The sequence below is a fragment of the Phaethon aethereus genome, assembly GCF_964289735.1.
Source record: "Phaethon aethereus genome assembly, chromosome: 9".
Lineage (NCBI taxonomy): Eukaryota > Metazoa > Chordata > Aves > Phaethontiformes > Phaethontidae > Phaethon > Phaethon aethereus.
Genome location: NC_138585.1, coordinates 648,740 through 676,513, shown reverse-complemented (window position 1 = coordinate 676,513; position 27,774 = coordinate 648,740). Strand labels below are relative to the sequence as shown.

Below are 27,774 nucleotides of genomic sequence, written 5' to 3'. Positions count from 1 at the left end.
GGTGCCCTGGGGTCCGGCGCTGGGGGAAGCTGACCTGGGGGGGCAACTAGGAGATGAGGCAGCTCCTTCGCCCCTGCTTCCTGCGGCGTGGGGGGCCGCCATCCCGCCGGGGAGCGGTGGCTCTCAGGGGGATGTTCTGCAGCACATCGTGCAGTGTGAACATGCTGAAGGAGATCTGCTCGTAGGGCGACCGTGTCCCGTTCTCGTAGAGGCAGGCAAAAGCAATGTCCGGGCCACCAGAGATGGAGGCCTCGTTGTAGGGCAGCTCCATGTAAGCCAGGTCCGAGTAAGCGCTTGGACCCTCATAGATGACCCATGGCTCGGTCCAGCTCTCCACGTCCCTGGGGAAGGTGCTGAGGTGAACCCCCATGTTGACTCGTGACATGGAGCTGGTGGGGTGGGAGTAGAGGACCCATGTTGGCGCTTGGAAGAAGCCAGTGGGGCTGGGGGTCACCACTGGGTCCCCTCGGACTGAGGTGATGCCACGGGCATGGCCATGATGCCCTGGGGTAGGACAGCCCTCCTCAGGCTCAGCTGGCTCATGGTGGCCACTGGTGGCCATGGCAGGCAGCTGCTCACCAGCTGCCAGCCGGGTGGGCAGGTACCGAAACCTGGGGAGCATCCTGGGGAGCAGCCGGCGAGCTGAGCCCCGGAGGGACCTCACGGAGTCCCGGGGGGTGGCAGGGACATACACGAAAGGTGCGGGGAAGCCGACAACACTGCCGTGACAGCCATGGGGGGGTTCGACCAGCCGCTGGACCAGCTGCCCCCTGTGGAAGACAGCCCCATCGTCCGTGCTCAGCGCCTGGACCCTGAAGCCCAAGGGGCTGCGGGCATTACAGTAGAGGACATTGGAGCCATCCTCCTCGTCCACCGAGACCAGCTGGCACTCGCCCGTCTGCAGGTTGGGGATGAACTCACCGAAGCGCCAGCCCCGGCCATGGTCATCACTGTAGAAGGCGAAGGAGTGAGGGGTGGTCTTGCAGAGCTGCCCGAAGCACTCCTTGCAGTCGATGTGGTAGCTGTAGGCGGGCACCAGCAGCCGGCCGGACCGCAGCTGGATCCCATGCCCGGGGCCCAGCGCAAACGTTGCCCAGTCTGGGAAGCGGAGATGGGATGGGGGTGAAGAGGGGCCTCCATGATGCCCCCGCCATGCCCGATGCAGAAGGCTCTCCAGAGCATCCCCCCAGCCTAGCCAAGCAAGGTGGTGGGTGGGAGGGCAGCAGAGCCCAGTGCTGCCGCTTTTCCTCACACATGGTCCTACCCGTAGCTATGGGGCCTCTCCACCTTTTCTCCCCCCATGCAAGTCATACAGATACTCCATCCCCTCTCCCATCTGCTTGAGGTCCTCTTCCACCCCATCCCTTTGATGCTCGTGGGCTTCCTACCCTGAGGCCACCTCCAGCCACACCACGGGTGGTTCCAGGAGGACAAAACCCATGGCTGCCCTCTTGCTGGCTGTCCTCTCCCCTCCTCGCCCCTCTCCAGTGGGCTACCTTTGATGGCCCCGCCAATGACCTGCTGCGTCAGGTCCCTGGCCGTGCTCCAGCTCAGGCCCTGGTCAACGCTGGTGACACAGCAGAGGCGGGTGACGTTTTGGCCGGTGACAATCTGGTAGGCTTCGGGCGTCCTGCCCAGCACCGTGATGAAGAATAGGAAGAGGGTGCCGGTGAACTCATCATAGAGCGGGCAGGGGTTCATCGACCGGTGGTGCTGCAGCGTCGCCGTCTCCAGCACGCGCATGTCTTCCCACTGCCCCGGGAGGAGGAGAGGATGGAGAGTGGTGAGGACCACCCCACTTCACCCGACCCAGCCTTCCCTCCCTGTGCGGGAGGCTCCGGGAGCTCAGCTGTGCCACGCACAAGCGGTGGAGGGTAACCACCCATCTGCCCCGTGCCCCCAGCCCAGCGTGTCCCCCCAGCCCCAAGTGCATCCCCCGTCCCACCTCCACGTAGCTCCCGTAGACGGTGCCGCGGCGCAACACCAGCAGGTTGGCGTGGGCATCATCAGCGCTCAGCCGCTCCTCCGCGAAAGCCAGCAGCTTGGCCACGCAGGGCAGGTAGAGCAGGGCGGGCACGCGGTACGTGACGCCGTTGGACTCCTTCTCGAAGAGCACGGTCCGGGCGGGGAAGTGCCGGGAGCCCATGGCGTCTGTGGCAGAAAGAGCAGCCCCACGCCAGTGTGTTGATGAAGGGGGGGGACACACCGGCTGGGGGTACGGACTGGGGGCTGGGTTGTCCTCGGAGGGGTTTGGGGTTTAACTCGGTGGGCTTGGGTTTGGGAACCCCCCCCGGGGACACTGGCTGGAGGGCAGGTCGCCACGGGCAGGGCTGGGGTTGAGAGGGGCTGAACGTGTGCTGCCGCAGTGGCCAGTCACTGCCGCTCAAAGGCAGGACGGGATTTTGGGTAACGCTGAAGAGGCTGACCTGGCCTACCCTGAAATAAAATTAAATAAAATGAAATTGATCCTCAAGATGCTCTTCAAAAGGGGTTTCTGGTAATTCAAGGCCAGTCAGCAAAGGGCAGGGTGAGTCCTGCGGTTCCCCGCTCCCATCGTCAAGAGCCCGTCTCCCCACGGCCAAGACCCCGGGACCAGCCCAGGCTCCTCGCGCGGGGGTCAGGGAACGTTTGTCCTGCGTTCCTGGTGCCTCCAATGCAGCGGACCCCGCCGGCGCCTCGTTTCCCTCTCCCCTGCGGGGAAGTGCCGGGGTGCCCAACACGAACTGCGGGGTCCTCGGCCGGGCTGCCCCTGCGGCAGCGGGGTGCGAGCGCTCCCCGAGCGCCTTTCCTTCGGGGACAGCAGGCGTGCGGCGCTGCTCTGCTGCCCCCAGCTTACCTGTCCCTGCGTGTCCCGGGTTATCACCGCAGGAGGAGACGGGCATCCCACTCCGGGGCCGCAGCCGGAGCGGCCGAGGGCGACTTTCACCTTCTCAATTAGAAGTTTGTGCTCACCAAACACCCCGCGGAGAAAGCGAAGGCACTCACCGCGGGTCCTGCTCAGCTGGGGTGTCCCCTCCGTCCCTCGCCCCACCGCAGGGTAACGCCGGCTCCCGCAGCCGCCGGCTTTCTGCAGAGCCCGTCTGACTGACTGCTTCGCTGCCACCCCCCTCTGCAGGGTCCCCCCAGCGATGGGTCACGGGGCTCCCGCAGCGGCGGTGGCCGAGAAAAAGCCCTGAGTCAGCAGCGGCAGCCACTCGTGCAGCGCCGGGCAGAGCCGGGGGCCCCGCGGCTGCCGAGCCACCTTGTTCAGACCCCCAGGATGGGTGGCAAAGGGAGCTGGGGGGAGTGTTTGCATCTGCTGCCTCAGTTTCCCTCTTCCCGCAGGCTGGGAGAGGCCAGACCTCCCTGCCCAGGTGCTGCAACCCACGGTCACCAAAGTCCAACCCAGCCGTGAGCTCACCAGCCTGTGGGCTGGAGGGTCCCAGCCTTCCCAGGACAGCCCCCCGCCCCGCACAGAGCTCAGCTGTTCAGACATTATTTTTACGCTTATATTCCATCCCCAGCATCAGCTTAGCTGAAGGGGTTTTGACAAAATTCATACGGCAAGTCACAGATCAGAAGCTCCGAGGCAAAAGCTCAGGCTCAGGCTGCAGAACTGGCCGGGAAAGGCCCCGGGGGTTGCCCGGGCTGAACACGTGCGGCTGCCGTCTCCTCTGCCCCGGCTAGTTACAAATTCCTCCTAAGCCTGGTTAATTTTAGCTGGGGTCGCTGGAGCAGAAAACCGTGAAAGTGCTCTTAATCTCATGTTGCTCCTGTTTTACATCACGTGGGCTGCGGAGGAGCACGGGTTGCAGCGCAGGGGTTAACCCTTGCCTCAGCTGGCTTCCCTGGCTCCCGTCCGGGCTTAAACATAGCCGAGGAAAACCCCAGCTCTGCTTCTCACCCCGCTCCCCTCCGACAGCATCCCTCCTGCCTCCCGGGCCGAGCTGCCGCCCGGCTTAGCTTCACCCCCGAGGTGAAGCTGCAAGACAAGTGACCCCGGATCCACCATCCCAGTTGCGCCGCTCGGGTCCCCGCTGCCGCTTCGGCCGGCGCGAGCGGGACCGGACGCTGGCTGAGCTTTGAAAGATTGCACCATCGGCGATGGCGGGCGCGTTCGAGTCTGGTGATGGGAACCATTAACGGCGGTGACGCCAAAGCTGTTGGGCTTGGCGCTGCCCGTCCTTCTGACGAACCTTCCCTGCACCAGGGTGGCAGTGGGGAGCTGGCTAACCAGCAAAGACGTCCCAGGCAGGTTTAATTACCTCCTTCAATAATGCGGTCATGCCCTAAACGAGCAGTGGCCATGCCTCCCTCCACCCCTCTCCTAAGCAGTGTTGGAGAACTTGGCCAACACAGCAAGCAGGGGCCCAAGAAAGTCTCTGCTGATAGAGGGCTTCAGGGATGCTGAGCCCAAGCGACCGTCCATGCCCAGGGACTGGGGACCCTCGCCCGAGGGAGAGGGGTGAAACCACAAAACAGGCCCTCCCAGGGGAGTGCCAAGCCATCCCAAGTGGGGCAGAGACCCCCTGCACCTCATGACACATGTGAGAGGGACAGTTCATGTGCCAGTGGAGAAAGGCTGCCAGCCAGCATGCCCGGCTTTGGGACTCCCATCCGAAAAGCAGCCCCAGCATCTCATGGTGGTTAGATGTTGTTGAGCACGGACGCTGCCGGACAGTAGACCCAACGTCTCTCCTACTCCTTTGAGCACTGCATCCCCCCATCATGCCCTCCTCCTCATTTCCGTCTCTCTCATTTCCCTTCCCCTCCCCTTTTTTCCCCTAAATACCGAAAACCAGGACTTGCTCCAGTGAGCTGTGGCCAGCCTGGATGTAATGACGGCTATTAAATAAAGTCAAACGCAAACAAAAGGGTTAAGCCCATGATTAATGATTATAAGGCAGGAACATCTAAGCCAGCTGAAAGCCTGCCCAGCGCTCAGCAGCAGCAGGCTGTCCCCCAACCTGGGAGCAGGGAGGAGGCATTATGCAGGATCCAGCCAACGCAGAGCCTTTGGCTCAAGGTCCCCAAAAAGGGACCCGCCACCAGCTCAGTGGCCCCGAACAAAGCCCACCCCAATGCCTCTCCCTCATGCGCAAGAGTCCTGTGGGTCAGCCGTGTGACAGGGTGATGCAAAGCAGTGGGTTGTCGTATGCCCTAGTTGGGAGTTGGGAGCTGCATCTTCTCCTGGATACTGGTCCATAGCAAGGGCAAGCCTAACTGCTTCCTCTTCTTGTGCGGGTGTTGGAGAGCATAAAGATAGGACGTGTACTGGAGCTCTGGCATAACCATTTTCTGGCAGGTTCTCAGAGTCCTGTTGTCTAAGTCTTGTCTGAGGTTGTACCCAAGGATATTTGCAGCCCCTGACTGGAAAGGCAGGAGAGCTTTGTTCTTGATGTGATCCTTCCCCACTGCCTCCTGGTCTGAGAGACACGTCTCCATGAGCTCCTTCTGTCTCGCTCGCAGGTGATTTACCTCCTTCTCCAGCTCCTCGAATCCTATGATCTCCTCAATTCTCCTCCAGAAGCTCTGGTTGAAGTGCAGGTAGAGCTTCCAGTCCAGCGAGCACCACGCTTTTATCCGCTCCTCACTTTCCGGAGTCAAGGTCTGGACAGTGTCCTGGCTTCTGGAATTGAGCTTAAAGTAAATCACGTCATCCAGATCCCAGCACAAAGCATGCTTCAAGAGGATCATGGACTCATCAAAGTAGTCTGCTATCAAGATCAGGTGGAAGTTCTGCTCAATATCCTTCAAGACTGCCTGGATGTACTTTTCAGTGTCCTTTGCATTGTTATCATAGCCAAAGTCAAACCACATGATATTCCTGGCATAAATGTTTTTCTTGTAATCCTTTGGATGGTAATACTTCATGGGTGACGCCAGGTACTCGTTGACGTCCTTGGAGATCCTGAAGGCAGGGACATTGTCTTTGTAGTAGACGTAGGAAGACTCCAGCAGAGGAATGGGGTTCCTCAGGATGGAGAAGTAGATGGTGTTTGCTGCCATCACCTTTTGCACCTATTTGTGGGGAGGAAGAAGAGAGGCTGTTAGTTCGGAGGCACTGCTTGTTCAACCAGGTTTCTCCACAGGTGTCGTGGCTCTTTCTTACCTCTGATGGGTTAAACCGCAGGTGGTTGCACATAATGTTGTAGTTTTGTCCTATGGCTTGAAAGTCCTCCACAAAGCGGGCCAGGAAGGTCTTTGGGTAGCCCAGGTGGACGAGCTGGTCAGCTGGGAGGGCGACGGTGAGGTTGTACTTCTCTGCGAACCTGAACATGATGTTCAGGACGGTGCTGCTGGCTGTCTTGTGGGTCTTGAGGAACATGACGTTAGTCCTGGCACGGCAAGGCATGGAAGGTATCAGCAGCGTCTGGTTGCTCTTCAGGATGCTGCAGGAAGGCAACAGATGGGGAAAACAGCCCCTCCAGTGCCATACCCCATCTCTGAGAGCTGGCAAAGCCAAACCCAAGCAGGTTCTCCTTCTGATACCACATCTGCAAGCTGGTGCAAGGCACCAACACAAACAAAGCCCCACCCCTCAGGTGTAGGTGTCGGACAGTTTTCTGCTTCTCCAGGTCCTCAGTTACTTACCCAAAGGGTCGATCAGCTCAATCCTCTTCGCTTTTTCCATACAGCTGATTTTGCCCCCAAGAGCTGCATTTTGCCTAATTTGACTCCTTGCCTGCCCAAATGTAGATCTAGGACCTAACTTTGGGCTGCTGCCCCTCCAGTATTAGCCTAAACCTCATTAGAGTTAAACCAAGTGTCACAGGTCAGATCCTTCCTGCCCTGGGCAGATGAAGTCACACAACCTTGTTTCTGCTTCACTTCACTTACTTACAAGTAATTTTTATTCTTCATATGGAAGAATCCCGACAGGAAGATGAGTCCCAGGCAAAGGCTGAAAATGATGACACATTTGATATGCCTGGAAAGAAAGAAGAGTTTCAGTAGATTTTTATTTGATAGCCCTTCCCCAAACACAAACCACCAAACTTTGCATTTCCTTGGAAATTTTTATCACTGGGAGCACAATTTTATGTCTCTGGTGCCAACCACCGTTGGCTCCTTCAGCTGTGTCAGCAGCTCTGGCATTAGAGACACTGAGCAATTGCACTTTCACTACCATTCTCCTAATTGTGGCCTTTGGCAAGACACAGTCTACTTCAGGCACAGCCTAAGCTCTTCCGCCAGCCTCCCGCTCTGCTCTGCTGCCTTTTATTTTGCTTTTCTTTTGGTTTTCTAGGGCTTTAGAGCTTATTCACTATTCAGACTTCTAGTTTATCCACTGGAAAATGAGCCCTTTGCAGGGGTGTAAGGATTTCCTTGGTAAGAAATCTGAGCTGCTCCTGTAAATCACATCACTCCACAAGATGGGGATCTCAAAGAAACACTAAACTGTGTTTTTTCCAGTATAACTGAGATTTTTTTCAGTACAGAAAACTGATTGATAACCCCATGGCACCTGTAGCGGACTAATTATGCCCCGCTTTCAAGCAAGAGGACTGCTTGTATAGGATCTTTTGAAGGTTTGATGCCCACCAACAAGGAACTTTCCATCACCACGCTCGATCTGATTTCTCTGATCCCAAAAGCTTTTTTAACTCCATGTGAATTCCATTTTTTCAGCTGTCATTTCCAAAATGCAGCAGATCTGGCTTGGGCTTTAAGTTGTTTTGAGAAGCTATAGTTCCATTTACAGCATGGGATGGTCCCAGTCATGGTTCCCACTCTGCCAAGTGAGCAAGGAAAGCTCCAAGCCTGCCCAGCCTGAGCGTTGATGGGGGCACATGGCTTGCTGTGGGCTGGACCTGGTGGTCCTTTCTACTGTCCTTCTGGCCAAGGGGTCCTCAGACGTGGTCTTGCTGCACAGGGTGGTGGCTGCCATAGCCTCCAGCTTGCAGCATGTGAAAGACACTGAATCGCTCCTTCCAGTTGACCTTATGAGAGAGCAACCACCAGCTTTACCTGGCATGGTCTACAGCCTCCCACCGACTGGCCACGGTATGACAAGCCGGGCTGATGGCCTGGATCCAGCTACGGAGAAGAGGATGGGAGCAAAGTCCAACAGAACATGAAGAGCTGTAAATACAAACACAGTCATCGTAGCCAGCTGCACTAGCTGTGGTCGGGGGCCACAAACCGAAGGTAAACACAGGGGAAGCGTGGAGGCAGGCGGCAATGTCGCAACACTGTGATGGCACCACAGAAAAGTGTTTGACTTTGCTCGCCTGCAAACCCGCCCAAAATCGCTGCTTCTTCAAGCTTTGCTTTGCACGAGAGTGTTTCCTTGTCCAACGGCACCCCAGCCGAAGTGGGAAATCCACAGGCAGGAGAGCCCTTCCCAAAGCCAGGGAAGACCCTCAGCCACAGCTGGTACCAACCTCTGATATGGATTTGCAGCACAGCTTCTACATGAAGAGTTTCAAGACATGGCTACAGGCAGTCTTTCATCAGTATTTCTTAATTTTTTGGTCCCAGGCCTGTTAGGGTGACAGGGGTGAAACAACTCCCTTTTCCTCTACATATGTAAGTAGAGATGAGACTGGACAAGAAATGCAGAGGGGCCCACAGGCAGCGACCAGGGTCACATCTGGCAAGTGCAGCCCCTGCCTATTTTCTTGGTCTTTTATTTAAACTGAAGCTGACGTTGGTGTGATGGTTTTCCACAACACGTCACCCTGCCTGCCTGGAGGCCTTTCCTAAACTGGACCGGTGATGTCCTTCTTCTGCACCTTTTCTGTAGAGTTTAATGCATGTGATAACGGTCCGTGCATTTGTTTGGGTGGTGTCCCCAAAACAGCAACACAAATTGATATTTTATGGGGCAAACAAATCAACATACACCTAAAACAATCCTGAAGATAGATCAGGATCACAATATGCTCCAGCAGGATTGCCAGTCCCTTCTACTGCAAGACGACAGGCTCTGTAGACCTCTACATCTTATCACCTCAAGGCATCCCACCATATTTTAGCCCACAAGTTTACTTTAATAAGAGATTACATAGTGCCACCCTGCCTCCAAATCTTCAAACACGTGCAGCACCCTGAGCCCATCTCCAGAGTAACCGGATGCTCCCAGCAGACCTGTTTTGTCTGGACGTGCTTCGAAAGCCCCAAACAACAGCTGGCTTTTGCACCTGGAGACACAGGGAGAGGTAACGGTCCAGATTATCCAGGCACAGAAAGCCTCGGAGTGTTGCTGGTGCAGCGCAAGGGACTGGTATTGCAGTGCCAAACGTGCCCCGTGGGCAAGTTACGGGCACAAACATGTCACCAGCGAGACCTGAGGGTCTGCGCAGAGCTCACCCCGCTCTTCGTGGCACTGTCCTGAAGACAACAGCCATCTGCAGCCGAGTGATGTCCACACCGTCGCTGTGAGTGGTGGCCGCCCAGTCTATGTTGGGCTTGCCAAAACCATGGCAGCTTCCTGGAACGGCCAGTTTTAAGGAGCAAGAGTGAGGGATTTCTTCGGCACGTGGGCCACGGAGGCGCCGGTCCCCATGCAGGTGCATCCCCATGCATGATGGGCTTCTTGTCCCGGGGGGGCCAAACCACATGGCCTCCCGGCATGGTGCTTGTTCCCCTGCCGGGGGATGTATGGATGGAAAGATATTTGCCTTCCAGCTCGAGGAGTGAGCGGGGAGTGGGGACAGGGATGGGACTGCAGCCACCCTCACCCCGCCGCACCTCAGCCCAGCAAAGGCGAGCGATGGAGGGGACGGGCCAAGGGCAGGGATCGAGGTGAGCCCCACTGAGGAGTGCAGGAAAAGGACACCGGAGGGAGATGAGAGGAGGGGGCTGCAGGTGCGCAGGGCGCTGGTCGGCACGCTCGTGCCGCCGAGTCCGGTCCCCATCGCCCCCCGGGGCTCGGCCACCCACAGCTGCGCTCGCAGGGGCTGTCACTGGCTTCAGCCCGTCCTGCAAACCCGCACACGGGGCCTCACCGCCGGCTCCGCGCCCACCGCCACGGCACACCGCTGTGCCGGCCAGCACCGCTCCTCGCGACTCTTCCCTTAGTGCCACACAGCCCTTTGTCACAAGACTGCAAGATTTCTAAATCTGTACGTCTTGGGCCAAGAGACACCATATTCAAGATGGCCGAAATATCCCCCATCCTTCAATCCCTTCAAGAAAGAGCAGAGCCATTCGCCCGAGAGCTATTCTTCTGCTGACTCGCACAGACGCACAGGCTGGAGGTGAGCCGGGCGAGTACCTGGCGTTACGGAAGACAGAGCTGATCTTTTATACGAGCCATTACAGCCGTAAGCAGCGGGATTTCGTAACCACCCGGCGTATCAGTGGGAGCTTGGAGGGCATGACGCACGGGATCATGGCTGTAAGGATTTCTTCCTCCCTCACACGACAGCGAAGGAAGCATTTCACCTGGGGTGAGTGAAGCGCGACACAGCCGAGAGTTGCAGGGTGCGATCAGGGCCACCATCTACTTTTTTTCTCCATTAATGGAGTCTTTTGCAAAGCAAAGGTCAAGAGAGAAAGCCAAAATTCGAACGTCGCACGGAAGTTACCTAAGCACACAAGACGTGTAACCAGCCAGGGAGCCCTTTGGGGAAGCGCTTGGGAGCTGATTGCTAAGACACAAAATTCTCGAAGAAGCCAAAAAACTTTCGGAGCTGTCGGCAGGGCTGGCACCAGAGGTTCGACTCACCTTTCCGACCTGCACCATGCCACCTCCCAGCCGGGAAGAAAACACACAAAACTACCTCTCAGGTCGCACTTGGAGGTGCTGCTACGGATGCTTTAAGGCTTGGGACAACCTTCTTGTTCATTTGGCTTAAGCTGAAAATAACAGACCTCTGTGTCAACCTAACAAGGTTCTTTCAAATTAAAAGACCTGGAATACAGGAAAGAAACATTCACGGCGAAATTAATCTCTACCCTGGAGCAAACGGTAACTAAGTCTATAGGTTATTAACAACTTACAGGGATTGCCTGAAACAGACCTTTCTACAAACTGCGTTTTAATTCTGCACCCGTAGCGCTCACCTCCCCTCTCCCCTTACCTTGAAGTGCACCCAGGGCTTTTCATGCTGCCTCCCTGCTGCGAGCTAGAAAATCTCTCCTTTGCAAATCGACTCCAATGCTCCTTTCCTCTACGGGTTCCTCCGGCTCTTAGTGTACGCGTCTCTATTTCTAGCATCCCATCGCTGCTATAAATGGCTGGGATAGGTGAGGACAAAGGGAGTGGCTAGGTATTCCCGGGGCGGGTGGAAGTTTAATTAATAAGCCATGAAAAGCACTGGAACGGCATGACATTAACACAGGTACAAAAAGCTGCCTCGGGAGATGGGGTTTGAGATGGTTTTGCATGGAAATAAGGGCTTCACGGGGACCCCTTAGTGGGGAGCCCCTTCTCTCCTGCCTGCAGGAGGGAGGCGCGGGGGGCTCACGGCAGGATCTAGGGACAACAGCAAAACAGGAACGGTGTTCACCGACTGGAAATTCCCCTTAAAATATTGAGACTTCAAGCTCCTTCCCAGTAAAAATGCAATTATTATAGCTGGAAGTTAAGAGCTTAGAGACTTTGCTGTATCTAGGCCTTGGGAAAGGGAGCTCCTGCCCCTAAACGGGCGTTATTTTATGGTTTGTCTACAAAGTGACTTTCCGGTGTCATTAACAACTTTTACAACTTGCATTACACAGGAAGTTGAGATTCCACCAAGGCTCCTGTACGCCAGCCTTCGCAAACTGGGTTGGATGGTTGCAAATTGCCTCAGGAGAGCAGGATTTGCCCCGCAGGTCTGGATGTGGGGTAACCTCCCTGCTCCCCACTCTGGGGATGAAGTCAATGCTCTCCTCACACGAGCAACAAAATTTTATCCAAGTCTCCCAGTCTGGAACTGGGGCTTAAGCTGTTGCTTTTGGTTTTTTATGGCCATGCCACTTCCCACGCACCTCCTGACATGGTCCCCTTTCCCTCTCCACACATTGTGCCACCTTTCTAAACCTCGTACGCTGGTGGCCCCACCTGCCACACCAAAAGTCAAGTCCTCAGCATTCTGGTACCCTTCACCTACGTTGCTAAGTCTTCAGAGTGCCCAAATACGCAGCATATCTTTTTAAATCACAGCTTCCTCAGGCCAGCCCCAACTCCAGTGCTTATCAAGATTCAGAGATCAGCAAGGTATAGGGTTGCTTTCCTTGAGCTTCTTGGTAGAACGTGAGCCAATGTACTGTTTTATGCAGAATTTCTAGGGTTACTCTTGGCACAGTGTCAGCTGGTGGGGGGGCATCACGTTTAATAGACTTCTTTCTCCTGTTCCATTACACACGTCAGCTGTGGAATTTCTTGCTCAGAAGCTGATAAAGCCCACAAATCACAAAAGACCTTTTTTTACACTTTTACAGTCGATTCATTCCTCTCTCCTGGGGTGTTGTACATCAGTCGCCAGGTTTCTTTATGCAGAAAAATATGGTGCCATGCAGAAATACCCGGCTTCACATGCGACGGGGCTGCTCTGAAACGGGAAGCAGCGAAGGTCAGCCAGCTGATGCAGAATTAGTTAGCTGGGGCAGGATGCTGAATTAACAGCTCCATACTGCCTTCGCTTCATGCGCCTGCTTGCTTAGGGGAGAGTGTTGTGGGTCAGCCCCTGTGGCCAGCTCAGCCCCATGCAGTCGCTCGCTCACACCCCCTGCAGCAGGATGGGGAGGGGAATCAGGAAAGTAAAAGTGCAAAGACTCACAGGTTGAGATAAAGGCAGTTTAACAGGTAAAGCGAAAGCCGTGCACGCAAGCAAAGCAAAAGGAATTCATTCATTACTTCCCATTGCAGGCAGGCATTCAGCCATGTCCAGGAAAGCAGGGCTCCATCATGCGTAACGGTGACTCGGGAAGACAGACACCATTAACTCTGAACGCCCCCCTTCCTCCTTCTTCCCCAGCTTTTATGGCTGAGCACAGCGTCGTATGGCCTGGGACATCCCTTAGGTCAGTTGGCGTCAGCTGTCCCAGCTGCATCCCCTCCCAGCTTCTTGCACAACCCCAGCCTCCTCGCTGGTGGGGCAGGGTGAGAAGCAGAAAAGACCTTGATGCTGCGCAAGCACTGCTCAGCAACAGCTACAACATCCCTGTGCTATCAACATGGGTCACAAACACAGCAAAACACAGCACTATACCAGCTCCTGTGAAGAAAATTAACTCTGTCCCAGGAAAAACCAGTACAAAGAGTCAAGTAATTCCTCACTGTGCCAAAAGAGCACTGCTTCAAAGCGTTGAGCATCCATATCCACATCGTTCTAATATTTAATTCTGTCCCAGAAAAAAAAAGAATTTTGGACAAGGAATTCCTACCACAATGATTCTTTATAAAAACACCTCCCCACACACATATGTACCCACGCTGTCTCTCCCTCCTATATGTAACAGTGAACCAATATTTGAAAGCATAATTGAGAACGTGGACGAGAAGGATAATACTAGTGTTTAAGCTTAGTCTAGGAAAGATACAATAAAATAACTCTACAGTAACTCCTCCCTTCTATTCCCTCAGGGTAATTGCTCTATTGTTTAGCTGAAACAGTAAACTTACATTGAGCTTAAGGATCTTCATGTGTAAAGAAGATGTCTAAATGTAGCGGTGCCAGAATTTCCCTGGCCACAGCACTAGGTTATCTGTCAGCCCTGACTCCCTGCCTAGCACGCTCTCCATATGTAGCTGAAAAAAAGCAGTATGGAAAGTTCCACTTCCCAAAAAGAATGATTCACGTGTAAAGCCTGTATTTTAAACAATTATGGTCAGTGGTTTGGGGGGAAAAAAAAAAAAAGAGAAAGAATGGCATAGGAAAAAGGCAGAGAATATAAACAGCCTGATCCGGAAAGAACGAGCTGCATCAGCTTAACTTGGCAGAAAGCAAATCCTGTAGATTTCTTCTCTAATATCATGGACTTTCCATATTTTTGCATCACCTGATACACAAGCAGCACAGGCTGACTGCGTTTCACATTCTGTCTTCTCTTTCCTAATGATGGCATCATTCACTCTGCTTAACCCCAGAAGATGATTAGCTGCTCTCTGAGTGGTCCTGAGAAATGAAGGGAGCCGTGGGGAGCGTGCGCAATCGGTGCCGACTGCGGGGAGTAAGAGGGAGTTGAAGAAGAGACCAGCGGGCAGGCCTAGATATTGGCACTGCAGGTTGCATAACATGCGGAGGTATTTCTTTTAGAAGCATCTGTGCAGCCAAGTTGAGAGAATTGTCACCTTAGAATTGTATCATGAAGAGTGTTCCAGCACAGTGCTGAGAGTAAGCCATCATCCTTAATGCAATTCAACGCTTGCAGCCTCATAGAGACGGTGTTCTGGTTAAAAACAGAATAAAAGAGGCTCTGTAGGATGATTTTCTCCCAAGAAAAAGTCTCTGGATGGAACATCTATTTCACTGCCTTGTGGAAGAGCAGAAATCACTGAAAAGTAGCTAATGGAGAAGACGGCTACTGGGTAAGAAAGACAACCACCTTTTCTAGTCTCACGGAGTCTTATGAGGCCTCCCAAAGCAGTAGACCTGTGTAAAAACCATAGATCACCACCCTCTGAGCCAGTTTCCTACCCATCTCACAGACCACCCATCTGGTCTGTGCCTTTGCCAGCTTGTCCAGGAGAAGGCTGTGGGGAAACGGTGTTGAACGCTTTGCTGACATCAGGCAAACAACACCCACTGCTCTCCCCGTGTCAACAGAAAATGTTATTTTGTTGTAGAAGGTGGTGAGGTTAGTGACATCATTTACCTCTGGCAAATCCCTGGGCTTTTCCCAATCACCTGCTTCAACTGGATACAATAGAGCCTGGGTTAAGAGAGTGACATGTACTGGTAAATACAGATGTAACTAGCATCTCAAAACAGAGACAGACTGTAGCATAAAAAAAAATAGAATAGGCCAGTTGGAAGGGACCTACAACGATCATCTAGTCCAGCTGATGACCTGTCCAGTTCAGGGATGACCAAAAGTTAAAGCATATTACTCAGGGCATTGTCCAAATGCCTCTTAATAAACACTGCCAGGCTTGGGGCATCAACCACCGCCCTAGGAAGTCTCTTCCAGTGTTTGACCATCCCCTCGGTAAAGAAACGCTTCCTAACATCCAGTCTGAACCTCCCCTGGCACAGCTTTGAGCCATTCCCTCGCGTCCTGTCCCTGGATACCGGGTAGAAGAGCTCAGCACCTCCCTTCCCATGTCCCTGCCTCAGGAAGCTGTAGGGAGCAATGAGGTCGCCCCTCAGCCTCCTTTTCTCCAAACTAGACAAACCCAGAGTCCCCAGCCACTCCTTGCAGGACATGCCTTCCAGCCCTGCCACCACTTTTATTGCACTCCTCTGGACACGTTCAAGAACCTTCACACCCTTAAACGGGGCCCAGAGCTGCACACAGCACTCAAGGGGAGGCCGCACCAACGGTGAATCGCTGAATACAGCGGGACAGTCCTCCCTCTTGCCTGGCTGGTCATGATGTGTGTGATGTACCCCAGGACGTGGTTTGCCCTCTTGGCTGCCAGGGCACACTGCTGGCTCCTATTGAGCTTGCTGCTGACCAGCACTCCCAGATCCCTTTCTGCCGGGCTGCTCTCCAGCTGCTCCTCTCCCGATTTATACTTTTGCCTGGCATTACTCCATCCCAGGTGCAGAATCTGGTACTTGGACTTGTTAAATTTAATGCCATTGATGGTTGCGCGATGCTCCAATCTGTCTCTATCCCTCTGCAAGGCCTCTTGTCCCTCAAGAGAGTCAACAGCACCTCCCAGTTTGGTACCATGAGCAAACTTGCTAATGGTGCATTCAACTCCTGCATTCAGGTCACCGATAAAAAATATTGAACAGCACTGGCCCTAGGACTGAGCCCTGGGGAACACCGCTGGTGACTGGTCGCCAGTCAGATGTAGCCCCATTCACTACAACCCTCTGAGCTCTGCCCTTCAGCAAGCGCTTCACCCAGCACACCATGCGTCCGCTCATCTCACAGTCGGATAACTTGTCCAGAAGGATGCTGTGAGGGACAATATAAAAAGCCTTACTAAAATCTTTACTAAAAAATACTCAAACTGAGGAAACAGGGACAGTGCCTGGGATTTGTGGAGGATCAGGCAAGATCCCAAGTCAAAAATATTGTTCCATAATAACCAGCGACTCCTAAGAGGTACGAAAGACATGTCCAAATATGCCTTAGCCTCCCACAAGTGTCCCTGGCCAGATGTGCAGCACAGGTGACACATGCTTGTAAAAGGGCATGCAAAAGTGAAAAGAGAATGAGCAGCAGTAAACCCAGCCTACTTTAAAAATAAGATCACCCTCCCCTTCCATTAGGTGGAACTTCTGATACTTTCCTACACCACCATCTTCTTTCTCTCTCCCTCCTGCTTGAGTAAGACTATTTTTTAATGCATCTTTTGCAATCAGGGATCTTCCTGAATGCCAGATGGGCTGATTTTATTTTCCTACTCTTTCATTTTCCTGACTATTCTTCCTGCCAGATCTTCCAAGCTGCTTTTGGATAACAGCTGCCTGAACCGTTCTGTGGCCTCACCAACTCGAGCAGGACGCTGGATGTGAGCACCAGTTGCCTACTGGCCAGGGAGCTCAGAACCACCTCTGCCAGGGTAAGGGGGCACCTCAGGAAAATAAAATTAGTACTGGTATGCACAGAAATCTCTTTTGCCTTAACGTACCACATGCACAGTGGAGAGAAAACTCTGGGTGATTTTAACATCACTGTCACTATCTCCACCCTAGTTTGCTCACTGGGAGGGATACAGATTTTACATCTCTCTGTAAATCATTAGGATAATGGCTCTTGCCCTCTGCAAGAGCGAACTAAGACTTGCTGTCAAGGACTGCAAGACAAGGAAGCAGGAAATACTGGCACACCTAAGGCCTGACCCTGCCAGACAGACATCCTGGGACCCCTTCCCTTAGCCTGGCTGCTGGCATTTCCCCTCCAATTGACACTACCCAGAAGTCAGGTCTCTGGGCGCCTTCTCTTCTCCCACCAGTCCTTCCAGGACTGCACACCTGTACTGGTGTGCTGTACGTGGGACGACACTGATACCTACTGGGGACAGCCTACAGGTGGCATCTCTGAAGAGGCCATAACCTGATGCTGTTGTGGGCTTTTGGACAAGCATATTAGATCAAAACAAGTGAGGAAGAGCAACATTTTCACTTGGTATAGCATCCACAGGTTCTTCTCCTGTGCCTCTGATGCTTCACTTGCACACCCCAAGTGAGAAAATGCCTCCTCTGACTGGTGTCACTCCACTAATAAATCAGAGCAAACTAAGAGGAAAGAGAGCTGGAATACCCACAGACAATATCTGCATGCTTGGTTTCAGTGTTCAGATTAAGTAGGAAACACACATGGTCAAAGACAGTGATGTGTTCTTCAGAAAGAACAGGCACACCTGAAAAGAGAAACCACGTTCCTTTACTTGTTTCATCACACTAAAGAAATAAAACAAGGAGCATTCTCCATGATTGCTTGATCCATCAGTTTGTTTATGGCTAAAGTGCAGTTACCGAGCTAGAGATGCCATCCTCGCGTGATGGTGTCTGCCTACTTCTCAGTGCGTGCTGCTCTCAGGAACTGGAGGGCAGAGTCTTGTACGGATTGAGGATCCCTTTGGGGTCTAACATGGTTTTGAAACGCTGCATTAGAAAGACTGCCTCATTGGGTTTGCTGTACTGAATGAACTGCTTTTTCTTGAAGCCCAGTCCATGCTCTGCACTGATACTGCCGTTATATCTTGCAGTCCACTCATACACAAATGGCTCGATGGCATCCAGCAGGGAATGGCTATAGGACTCTGCCGTGATGTTCAAATGCAAGTTTCCATCTCCTGGAAGAAAACATTGCAGAGGTGGGTCTGTAAGAAAACTCAGTGGCCCTGCTATGGAGACTTCTTACTGCCTCCTCCACGTACTCAAACAACGGTGCCTTTGTTAGTCTCCAAAGTGTGCAAAAAAGGACAAGTTCACTGTCCTTCTGCAAACATCAGCCTCTCCACACACAACTAATTCAAACAGGATCTTTGTTTTTCCATGCTTTCAGTACCATATCTGTGGAAGTGCTCCGAGTTAAGCTACTTTCAAATTCCCATTCTTGTTATTTTAAAATTCAAACAATTGTGCCGCATTAATTATTGTCCCACTACCGAAATGGCATGCCAAAGACTTCCCCAGTGGTATTTCATAATGATCATTAGATTTTAATACGGCCCTTCATCACTTGCCTCTCTCCCTATTATGTTTGTGCAATGTTCTAAATGCACTTTGGCACTGTGTCAACAGAAACAAAGCAAGCAGAACACTTTCTCCTTTTGCCACTTTTGATTAAGCACATAGTTGTTGGGTATTAAGACGACAGAACACACAAAGATAAACACAGCTTAACTCATTCTCACCCCAGAACCTCTTCCTGCATCCCAGCAAACCCTCACAGTACACAGTTTAAAAATCCTCAATGCCAAGAGCTACCACAAGCAGCCTGTTACGCAGACTTATCTTTCCATGTTTTTCAAATCATCTCAAATCAAGTGTGCTGAAGAGTGCTCTGCTCTTTTTTTTTTTTTAAAACAGAACAGCTCTGCTAAGCTATCAATTTAACTGCTTGTAAAATGAACTTCATTTCAAAGCATTCTGACAGATGTACCAGCCTTTCTGTGCGTTACCTTTATCACTCTCTTTTGGAGGGTTAATGGCTCAGACAAAAAGGATTTCCAATATGACTAATCACTTTGGACAAGAATGTATTTATCTACCAAATGTATCTAAATACATTAATAAAATCAATGGTCCAATTAAACAACCTATGTACTTAAATAGAAAGTCCAGAGCAAGAAGATAAAAATGACTGATTCAGTGGCTGGCTGGCTAACAACCTGCCATTAATATATGGAATAAAGTCTAAAAGCAATGAAATGCAAACAGAAAGATTCTTACACATCCTCATCTTCTGACAGCTCTCAGCTATTTAATCTATGCCTCTCACTAATCTAAAAACATCTTCAAAACTACTAGGAGGTTGCACGGAAACACCTGGAGCAAAGAAGGAATCGCCTCCTTTCCCAGCATCCACACTTACCCAAGTGGCCATAGCCCACCACGTTTTTGGCACTCTGGCCCAGCCGAGCCCTCATGTCAGTCACGAGATCATACAGCTTTCCCACAGGGAGAGAGATGTCGTATTTGTAGACATAGCCATCGTGAGTGAGGGCTTCTGTGATCCTCTCTCGCAGGCCCCACAGTGTCTAATTAATCAAAGATCAAAGAAATCCAAATAAATCAAGTACCTCTTGGGTTCCATGCTTTGTGGCATGGAGGGGAAAAAGCACCTTGATTCTTTGCACAGACCATCAACTTCTGATTTCCCTCAATATCCTCTGCCTCCTGAAAGCTAGTAATAATGCATTCTTGGCAGCATCGTACAGTAAAGTGACACACCAACTCAAGTTTGACAGTACCCCAGATAGCAAGAACACAGGCATGGGCATTCTCTCCAAAACTGTTTTGGGTTTCCCCAAGAAGTGGGGATGTGCCTGCTCTACTGAACCGTAAGGGCCACTTTGGGATCTGGGGCTGGAAGAAATGCCTGGTTAATGTAAAAGACTCCCGTTCACTGGGCAGACACAAATCACTGTCCTTTTCACTGAGACACTACGTGTTCCATCTTGATGGTTGGACTTTATGATCTTAAAAGTCTTTTCCAACCTTAATGATTCTGTGATTGTTCCCTGGGGTCACAGTCTCTGGCTCTAACACACTGTCACACTGGCCTACAGGACTTTGCTCACTCCTGGCCTGGCTGACAACTCAGCTTCGGGTTTTGACAGTTTTCAGGCACTTTGGGTCGTACTCCAGCAACTACTGAAAGATGTAATTAATTATTCTGATCTTTTGGAAAGGGGAAACGTCCACTGAAACCCCAAATACTCAGGCCTTCTGGGAAGAGTCAGCAGTGGTAAGTATTCTCTCTTCATATTCTTACTCAACATGGCAAACAAGCAACCTCTGGTCACTCAGGGATGTTTATACCAAACATCAGTCCAAACATTTCCCTATTAAAAACACAAATCCAAGCAGAGAATCATGTCAAAGAGACTTGGGCAAGAAGAAATGATTACTTGCCTTTATTTTCTTATCATCTGTTGCCACAGTTCCATCAGTGACCAAACCAGAAGTCATGGCCTGTTCTAGGAAGTTGTTCAATTTTTCTTCATCATGGGTCGAGCTGGAGCCCGAAGTTTCAATTAAAACATAGAAAGGGCTGCCTGAAAGTGAGGGAGAACAGAGTAAGCAGATGCTCTGTGGTAAAAACACAGGAATTCAGTGCAGATTCTGGAGCTTTTACCAATCTCAGCACATTTCATAAGGTCGCTCTACTGCCCAGATTCTCTGATGTCGTGCAGAAGGGCAGCTCAAGTGGCAATCTTTTATCTGTACGGCACTTCGCTTACACGCTCTATCCTTCACCTAGCCACCACTTTTCAGAAAACTAGCAGCTTTGTGGGAACAAGAAGTAAAAAGTCTTATCTTTAAAGACTTCCACCAAATGTGTTTGTGTGCTGGTTTTGGCTGGGATAGAGTTAATTTTCTTCATAGTAGCTGCTATGGGGCTGTGTTTTGGATTTCTCCTGGAAACAGTGCTGATAACACAGGGATGTTTTCATTATTGCTGAGCAGGGCTTACACAGAGTCAAGGCCTTTTCTGCTCCTCACCCCACTCCACCAGTGAGGAGGCTGGGGGGGGGCACAAGAAGCTGGGAGGGGACACAGCCGGGACAGCTGACCCCGACTGCCCAAAGGGACATTCCAGACCATAGAATACCATGTTCAGCATATAAAGCTGGGGAAAGAAGGAAGAAGGGGCGGACATTCGGAGCGATGGCATTTGTCTTCCCAAGTAACCATTACACGTGATGGAGCCCGGCTTTCCTGGAGACGGCTGAACCCCTGCCTGTCGATGGGCAGTGGTGAATGAATTCCTGGTTTTGCTCTGCTTGCGTGCACGGCTTTTGCTTTCCCTATTAAACTGTCTTTATCTCAAGCCACGAGTTTTCTCACTTTTACCCTTCTGATTCTCTCCCCCATCCCACCGGCGGGGAGTGAGCGAGTGGTTGCGTGGGGCTTGGTTGCCAGCTGGGGTTAAACCATGACAGTTTGGAATTGGGTACAAAAATTACGAGGGATGCCCACATGCGCATATATATATATATATATATATATATATATATATATATGTAAAAACATAAACAGGCTAAACATCCCCAAGCAGTACAATGCCTCTTTCTGCAGCACAAATAACACTGGTACCTGCCACGGGGCTGGACAGCTTGAGATATCTCTCAACCAATTCCATGCACTTCTCATCCATGAACTCGTATGCAGACAGGATCTCTCCCAGCATGGCTCTGCAGGTTGTAAATGTTTCCAGAACCTTAGTGAAACTCTGACACGCTTTAGATAGAACACAGAGGGCAATCAGAAACAAAATACAGCCCCCCCAAATCCTGTAAAAAGTTTAAAAAAGTCTGTCAGGCTTCAAGTCATCTTTCCCATCTCTAGCAAATGTGAACAGCTACGCTGTGTGGGTTTAGATCAGCCATTCCCATAATGACGTTAGCTGGGAAAGGTTTCAGAGCAGAACAGCAGGAGGATACAGCAATTAGTCTTTGCCGTGGCAAGGACCTCTTGAACACTCTAAGACAGTTCGTACCAAAATGTCTGCCCCACCCTCAGTTCTCAGCAGAGGCAAGAAGGCAACCCAAGAGGAATTTAAAGGCATCATGAGAGTCCAGGCAAGTTCTGGGGTCCACTGCACATATTCCATAGGTCTGTCAGCACCTGGAGTCTACTCAACCCCTCCTAGCTCTCTGCTCTCAAAGCCACACCTGATACAAGCAAGCTGTTTGAGAAGTTCCTCTTGGCCTTGAAGGTTTCTGAGAAAAAAACCTGTCTCAGTGAAGCTGTGCCTGGACAGGTCCCTTGCTGATCCAGACCCTGACCTGTAGACTTGAGAGCCTTGCCCTGTCACCATGGGCTTGCCTGGTGATGGCTAGATCACGGCTGCCTCTGCCTGCTGTCACCAGACTTGCCCTGCTCACCTCGCTTGGGTACTGTCAGACAGGGCCCTCATCAGTGAGGGTATTGGCCTGCCTGCCTCTTCATCCTGCTAAGCTCCTGGCTCCCCTTCCCTTGCAGACCAACTGGCCCTTGCAGGTATTTTACACATTTATACCACAGATATAAAATATCTGCACAGGTATTTTAACATACAGCACCACAGCTGATCAGTGCTTTATTCTCTCCATCCCTATTCCGTTCCAGCCTCTGAAGTCAGGTGTGAAATTATTAATATCGGCTCCTACCTAGAAATGCCAGATTCACAGCCTTGGGTTTCTGAGGACACAGTATGGAGACAGCAGTGATAACTCCCAAGGTCCCCTCAGACCCAATGAAAAGCTGCTTCAAATCATAGCCAGTGTTATCTTTGCGCAGAGACGCCAAGCAGTCCAGAGCCGAGCCATCAGCCAGCACCTGTGGGAATACGGAGATCCAGTCAAAGTACCAATGCGGAAACCTCTAGTCATAAGCTTGTCTACTGCTAAGATGATGAAAAGCTGCCTTGAGCAGTGGACGCTAGCTGCAGCCTGTTCCCACAGTCTCATCACTGTTCCTCCATTCCCAGCTCTTCCTCCCCTCTGTATCCTACCTGAGACTTCCCCCAATCTTTTCTCCTTCTTTTTTTACAGTGCTGTTTGCACATGTTCCAGCAGGACAAGTAATAACAGAAGACTGAATTTGCTCTGCTTTTGTTACCAGTGGTGGAGAAGGTCAGCCATTCTTTGCAGCCCTAGCTGCCCTTATTCAACAGAAGCAAGGAAGACTATTTGAAACACTGAACACAGTTGACCAGAATGAAGTAAGCCGTCCACCTCTTGAGCCTTAAATCAAGGCTGAATGTCTCTAAAACATTTTATTAAAGGCTGTTTTGACACTAGAGTGTCTAACCTGAGAGACAAAAGCTCCCCCTTCTGGGCCCACAAAATAAAACCAAACCAAGCTTTTGTTACCTACCCAATTTATTTCCTATTATCGCTCTGCTCCCAAGCCCTGAAATCTTTTAGAACCACTAATCCCAGGCTTTAGACACAGAGGCACAGGCCTATAGGGCAAAAGCAGGCCGAGGAACAGGAAAGACTCCAGGAGAAAGCCAGTAGCCAAACAAACCCAAAGTGGACAGCTGTATTAGAAGTCATGTGAGCTGCCACTAGAAGAGAGTGCTGTAAAAGCACTGGATTTAGCAGAGCATCACAGAGACCCACCACTCCACAGAGAAAACAACCTCATGCAGCTAACTTGGGATCACCAAATCTCTCCTTACCTTCTTGTCACTTCTCTGGATTAGAAAACCACCTAGTATCACTTCTGCCAGCAAGGACAGAGGTGGAAGCCAGATACTGGTAGCAATAATAGATGCTACATGCATGAAGACACTTGTTGACCCTTCTCAAGAGAGCCATGCAAGGAACAGTTAAAGAGTGCGAGCCTGGAGAGGAACTTGTCTGCATAATGGCTAGCTAAGGGCTAGAACAGCAGGAAACAGGGTAAGAAGTAGAGGTTCAAACACAGAAGGGAACTGCCTTACCACTTCCAGTCCTAGCACTGTCCCGCGGAGAGAGCCGTATCTCAAGAGCCGTAAGCCTCCAGCATTTGTGGCCACATTACCACCGATGTGACAGCTACCTTTCGCTCCCAAGTCAAGTGGCATGATAAACCCCTGCTCCTCCAAGTATTCGTTGAGTTTCTCTAAGATGCAGCCAGCTTGGCACACAAGGATTCCTGAAACATAAACGTCCTGCTACAAGCTGATGTCCAAGAAGAAGGTTCCTCCTAAAGAGGCGGGGTAAGTACAAGCAGATGCAACCACCTCTTCCTCCAAAACTTTCTGGGATTCAATTTAAACACACAAGCACACTGTGCCTGCTATAGTCCCATACCTCCTCAAGCCAAGGGGAGGTTTGCCATGGCCTTAACATCTGGTCATCCACAACTCTGGACTGGTAAAACATGACATTAAGCATATCTGTGACTGTTCTCTCTCTCTCTCTCTCTCTCTCTCTGTTTTAAGAGCAAAAAGACTCAAACCAGCCTGGTTCCTAAACTCTCCAAATGCAAAAAGCCTGTAAGTTTTCCCCATCCCTCCTTTCCCTCTGCTAGGGCAGTTACGACATCCCTTCCTCAACACTTTCATTCTGCTCCACCTGCTGGGTTTCTCATCTAGATTTATAAAGAGGTAATAGGATGTCCAAGTTTCTCTTCTCTCTTTCTTCCTCTTTCTGCCACCAGATGTATTTTTACATCTGCTACTGTTATAACCTAAGGATTACATCAGCAGCATGAGCCTGGGTGAAACAAACCTCTGACTCCCCTTGTGATGCCACTGGGCTGAACTTGCTGATCCTGCAAGTTATCATCTCCCAGGGGACTGGGTTAGGGGCAGGGGCTCATTTCCGTGCCTCATCATGTCTCTATGATATTTACCAGACACCTTGTCAAAGCTGATGATCCGGTTCATGAGAACAGTGGAGAGAATGATCTCGTCGAAGACAGGAACGCTGCCCCCAACGAGGCCTGTGTTACCTCCCTGCGGGTTCACTGCAAGGTTCCTCTCATAGCAGTACCTGGAAAGAAAAAGGTTTCTGAAGTCTTATGCATTTTAAGGCCATAACCCAGTCTGTCAGAAGAGTTTCACTTCCACATGAACATCTACTGTTGGAGAGCGCTCAACGCTCCTTAAAATTAAGCAGTGTTTAACCTAAAGATTAAATTGATACAAAGGGACAGTTATACTGCAAAAGGAAAAATGCACAACCCCTCACTAAACTCACCCCAGCACTGAGCAAAGGAACGAATGCTTGGGGTTACCCCCGCGCACATCTACAGATCTGCCACACAACATCTGCCTGGATATCACTGCTCACTGTTTACAAACAAGCTATTTACGTAGCACTCTGCTAACAAGTTGACTTCCTCAGTAGGCTCTGATACACGACTGCTGGCAGTGCTTTAGGACATGACTGCTCTCCTTCACCCCTCAAGAAATTAATGCCCTTTAGGCAACAGAGCATGTGCATCTATGCCTCAGCTGCTTCACCTTCCAGCCTGCCATATCCCTGCACAGCAGCCCCCACCACATCCTCTCCAAACTCACTGAAGTTCTTGCACAGTGGATGGCACAAGGCCAAACTGCACCAGCAGTTACTTCAGAAACCCCAACTTCACTGTGCTCCGTATGTCTGTTTTAGCAGATCTAGGAGCAGGTTCATGCAGCTTTTAGCTCTTCAGCCAAACAGCAATCCTGCATACTGATGCCTGACTGGAGCCACACTCACACCAGTGAACAAGGGAAGTGTTCTTGTTTAGTGGACAAAACATTAGCTCCTCAAACTGCCTGATTCCAGCCTAACCTTCTTTACCTTTTCAGACAGACCTGCCCGAATCCTTCAACACAAATGTTCCTCTTGAGCACAGTGTCGAATTTTGACAATTTAGTAAAGCAGAAAAGTCATCAATACTGAATCCATTCAGTAATCTCTCCCCACCATTTCTCTACTCCACACTAAGCACTGTTAAAAACACTTCTACTCAAAGCCATCAACATTGACTTGAGAAGTCTACTGCTGCCCACTTTGCTTTTGCAAGGACATTTGGGCAGGAAAGATGAATTCTATTTTGTAAAACAAATGAAAGTTTGGCCTTTGTTTCTGCATGATACTAATACAACACCATCACCCCAGAAAAGCCGTGGGCCAGGGAGAGCACTGGGCCTGGGAAACACAAGGCACAGATTCAAGTTCCTTTCTGCCTTGAAAAATTTCAGCTCCCTATGTGAAAACATTCCAAATATGAACCTGTATTTTTTTTAGATGAGCAATACTGCCTACCCACCAGTACATGCATACCCCCAGACTAGCAACTAGCTCCCATCCCGGGAGCGGCTGGAACAAAAGGTACATCAGGAAACACAGGCAGCCCAAGGACAGTTGGGATAAGAAGAACAGAAGGGAGAGCTGAAGTCACCAGAGCTCAACCACAAGACACAGTCAAGAAGGGAACAGCGTCAGCAATCCCAACACTTGAGCAATCAGTGCCTGAACATCTAGATGTTCCTTTCATCGGGCAGATCCTCAAAGAATAAACCTGAGTTTCCTCACCACAAAGTCCAGCAGAAAAGGTGCACGTTACCTGAGAACTTGAGACACCTCTGCTGTTGTCTGCGGCTTCAACATCAGCTTGCTACTGCCTGCAATGAAAGCAAGGGACTCTCAAGGCAAGCTGTGGGCTGCACAAAGGTCAGAAAGAAAAGGGTGGTAAAGTATGATGTTTGAAAGAACAACACACCCTCCACTGTGAGGCACAGGCATTGTAACCACTTTTAAAACAAACATTTTCAATAGGGGGCTTTCCCTTAATGCACTGTAAAAACTTTGCCTGTATCCATAGAGTTGGTGGTTGTCAGCGGGGGCAATGGGCAATGTTTTATATTTTCATGAAATCTTTGACAAAAGCAACATAGACAATTCGCAACACTTGTTTTTCTGAGGTTCAGCCAAAATCGTTAACTGAACAAAGCTGTTTCAGGAAAAAAATAATTAGTAAGTTAACACGGCTTAGATTTTTTTTTTTAAACGAAAGCTGGAAAGAATACCAGATATCAGCTAATTTTCAAAGGAGTATTTTCTATGAGGAAAACTCAGTTTGTCTGGTCTGTAAAGACATGGTCTGCTATAAAGATTCTCTTTGGCAGACTTTTCATTCTGGTATGCTAACAGAAGCAGAGGAGGTTTTACCAAAGTTTAAAAATAAACAGGCTCACTTACCTCGGACTGATTTAAGCCAGTCCACGTTAAATGGTTTCAATTCCTCCGGATTTGTGATTACTCTACCTGGCATTATGCACTCAAAGAAAGCCATGTCACTGTCAGACACCCGGGAGAAGGGCAGGCGCTGCACTCTGTAACGCTCACTCGTCAGCATGACCTCCTGGAGGCTGGAGGAGGCTGCGTGGAGCACTCTCCTGCCCCAAGGCCTCACGGCCCAGGGCCTGGAAACCATGCTCGTGGGCACACCTGGCAGTTCCCTCTGCTGAAGCATCCCCGGGGCATAAGTCACGCTCTGCTGTGCCAAGATCCTCCTGTGGCAGCTCGTCAGCCATCTTAGCCGAGCCCAGCGACTCCACGCAGAGCAGCGGGGGACCACAGAGGAAATCGCCATGACCGCCCTGGAAAGCAGAGGCCTAGCTCGTGTGCGAGCTCCCCTCCTCGCCGGCCGGGGGACTCCTCTGCCGGGGCAAGCGGCTTAGGCGCTTTTCCAGCTTGTGAGGAGCTAGGAACAGACCCCTCTCAGTGTGACAACCACCTGGCCAGGCCATACCCCGCGGCGGGGGGGGGGGGAACCCAGGGCGGAGCGCCTCAGACAGAAGTGACCAACCGCCCGCCAAACCCCGGCCGGGACACGGCAGCCTCACACACGCCCCGGGGAGCGGGGGGAGGGGGGGAAGCAAACCCGGCCCGCCCGCCCCGCTTCTGGGCCTGGCAGCTTCAGGCCTGTCCCGGTGCAGGCAGCAACGGAGCCGAGGGCAGCCGCCAGGCCGCAGCCCGGACCCCTGCGCCGGCCATGGCCGCAAGCCGCCGCCGCGCACCCCAGGTGGCACCCGGCGCATGCGCTCAGCACAGACGGGCGGCAGCGCCGCCTGGCGGCAGGAGGCGGCCGCTGCACCTCC

General features: G+C 51.3%; 3 protein-coding genes across 3 annotated transcripts; all 3 read right to left on the bottom strand.

Moving 5' to 3' along the window:
- Positions 1 to 46: 46 nt before the first annotated feature.
- NEU4 (neuraminidase 4) lies at positions 47 to 3,991 on the bottom strand (the record flags this gene model as incomplete). The annotated part of the gene is given in 6 exon segments (XM_082003892.1): positions 47 to 1,098; positions 1,497 to 1,752; positions 1,946 to 2,151; positions 3,884 to 3,938; positions 3,940 to 3,978; positions 3,980 to 3,991. Coding segments are annotated over 6 exon segments (1,620 nt in total).
- A 1,148-nt stretch (positions 3,992 to 5,139) lies between these two features.
- GAL3ST2 (galactose-3-O-sulfotransferase 2) lies at positions 5,140 to 17,491 on the bottom strand (the record flags this gene model as incomplete). Its single annotated transcript, XM_082003542.1, has 4 exons — positions 5,140 to 6,000; positions 6,092 to 6,371; positions 6,824 to 6,910; positions 17,352 to 17,491. Coding segments are annotated over 4 exons (1,368 nt in total), but the record flags the coding sequence as incomplete, so codon positions are not given.
- A 79-nt stretch (positions 17,492 to 17,570) lies between these two features.
- D2HGDH (D-2-hydroxyglutarate dehydrogenase) lies at positions 17,571 to 27,266 on the bottom strand (the record flags this gene model as incomplete). The annotated part of the gene is made up of 9 exons (XM_082003375.1): positions 17,571 to 17,830; positions 19,075 to 19,240; positions 20,118 to 20,260; positions 21,303 to 21,446; positions 22,358 to 22,526; positions 23,638 to 23,831; positions 24,534 to 24,673; positions 26,238 to 26,291; positions 26,869 to 27,266. The coding sequence occupies 9 exons, from the start codon at positions 27,264 to 27,266 to the stop codon at positions 17,571 to 17,573; spliced, it is 1,668 nt and encodes a 555-aa protein (XP_081859501.1).
- Between the last annotated feature and the right edge of the window lie 508 nt (positions 27,267 to 27,774).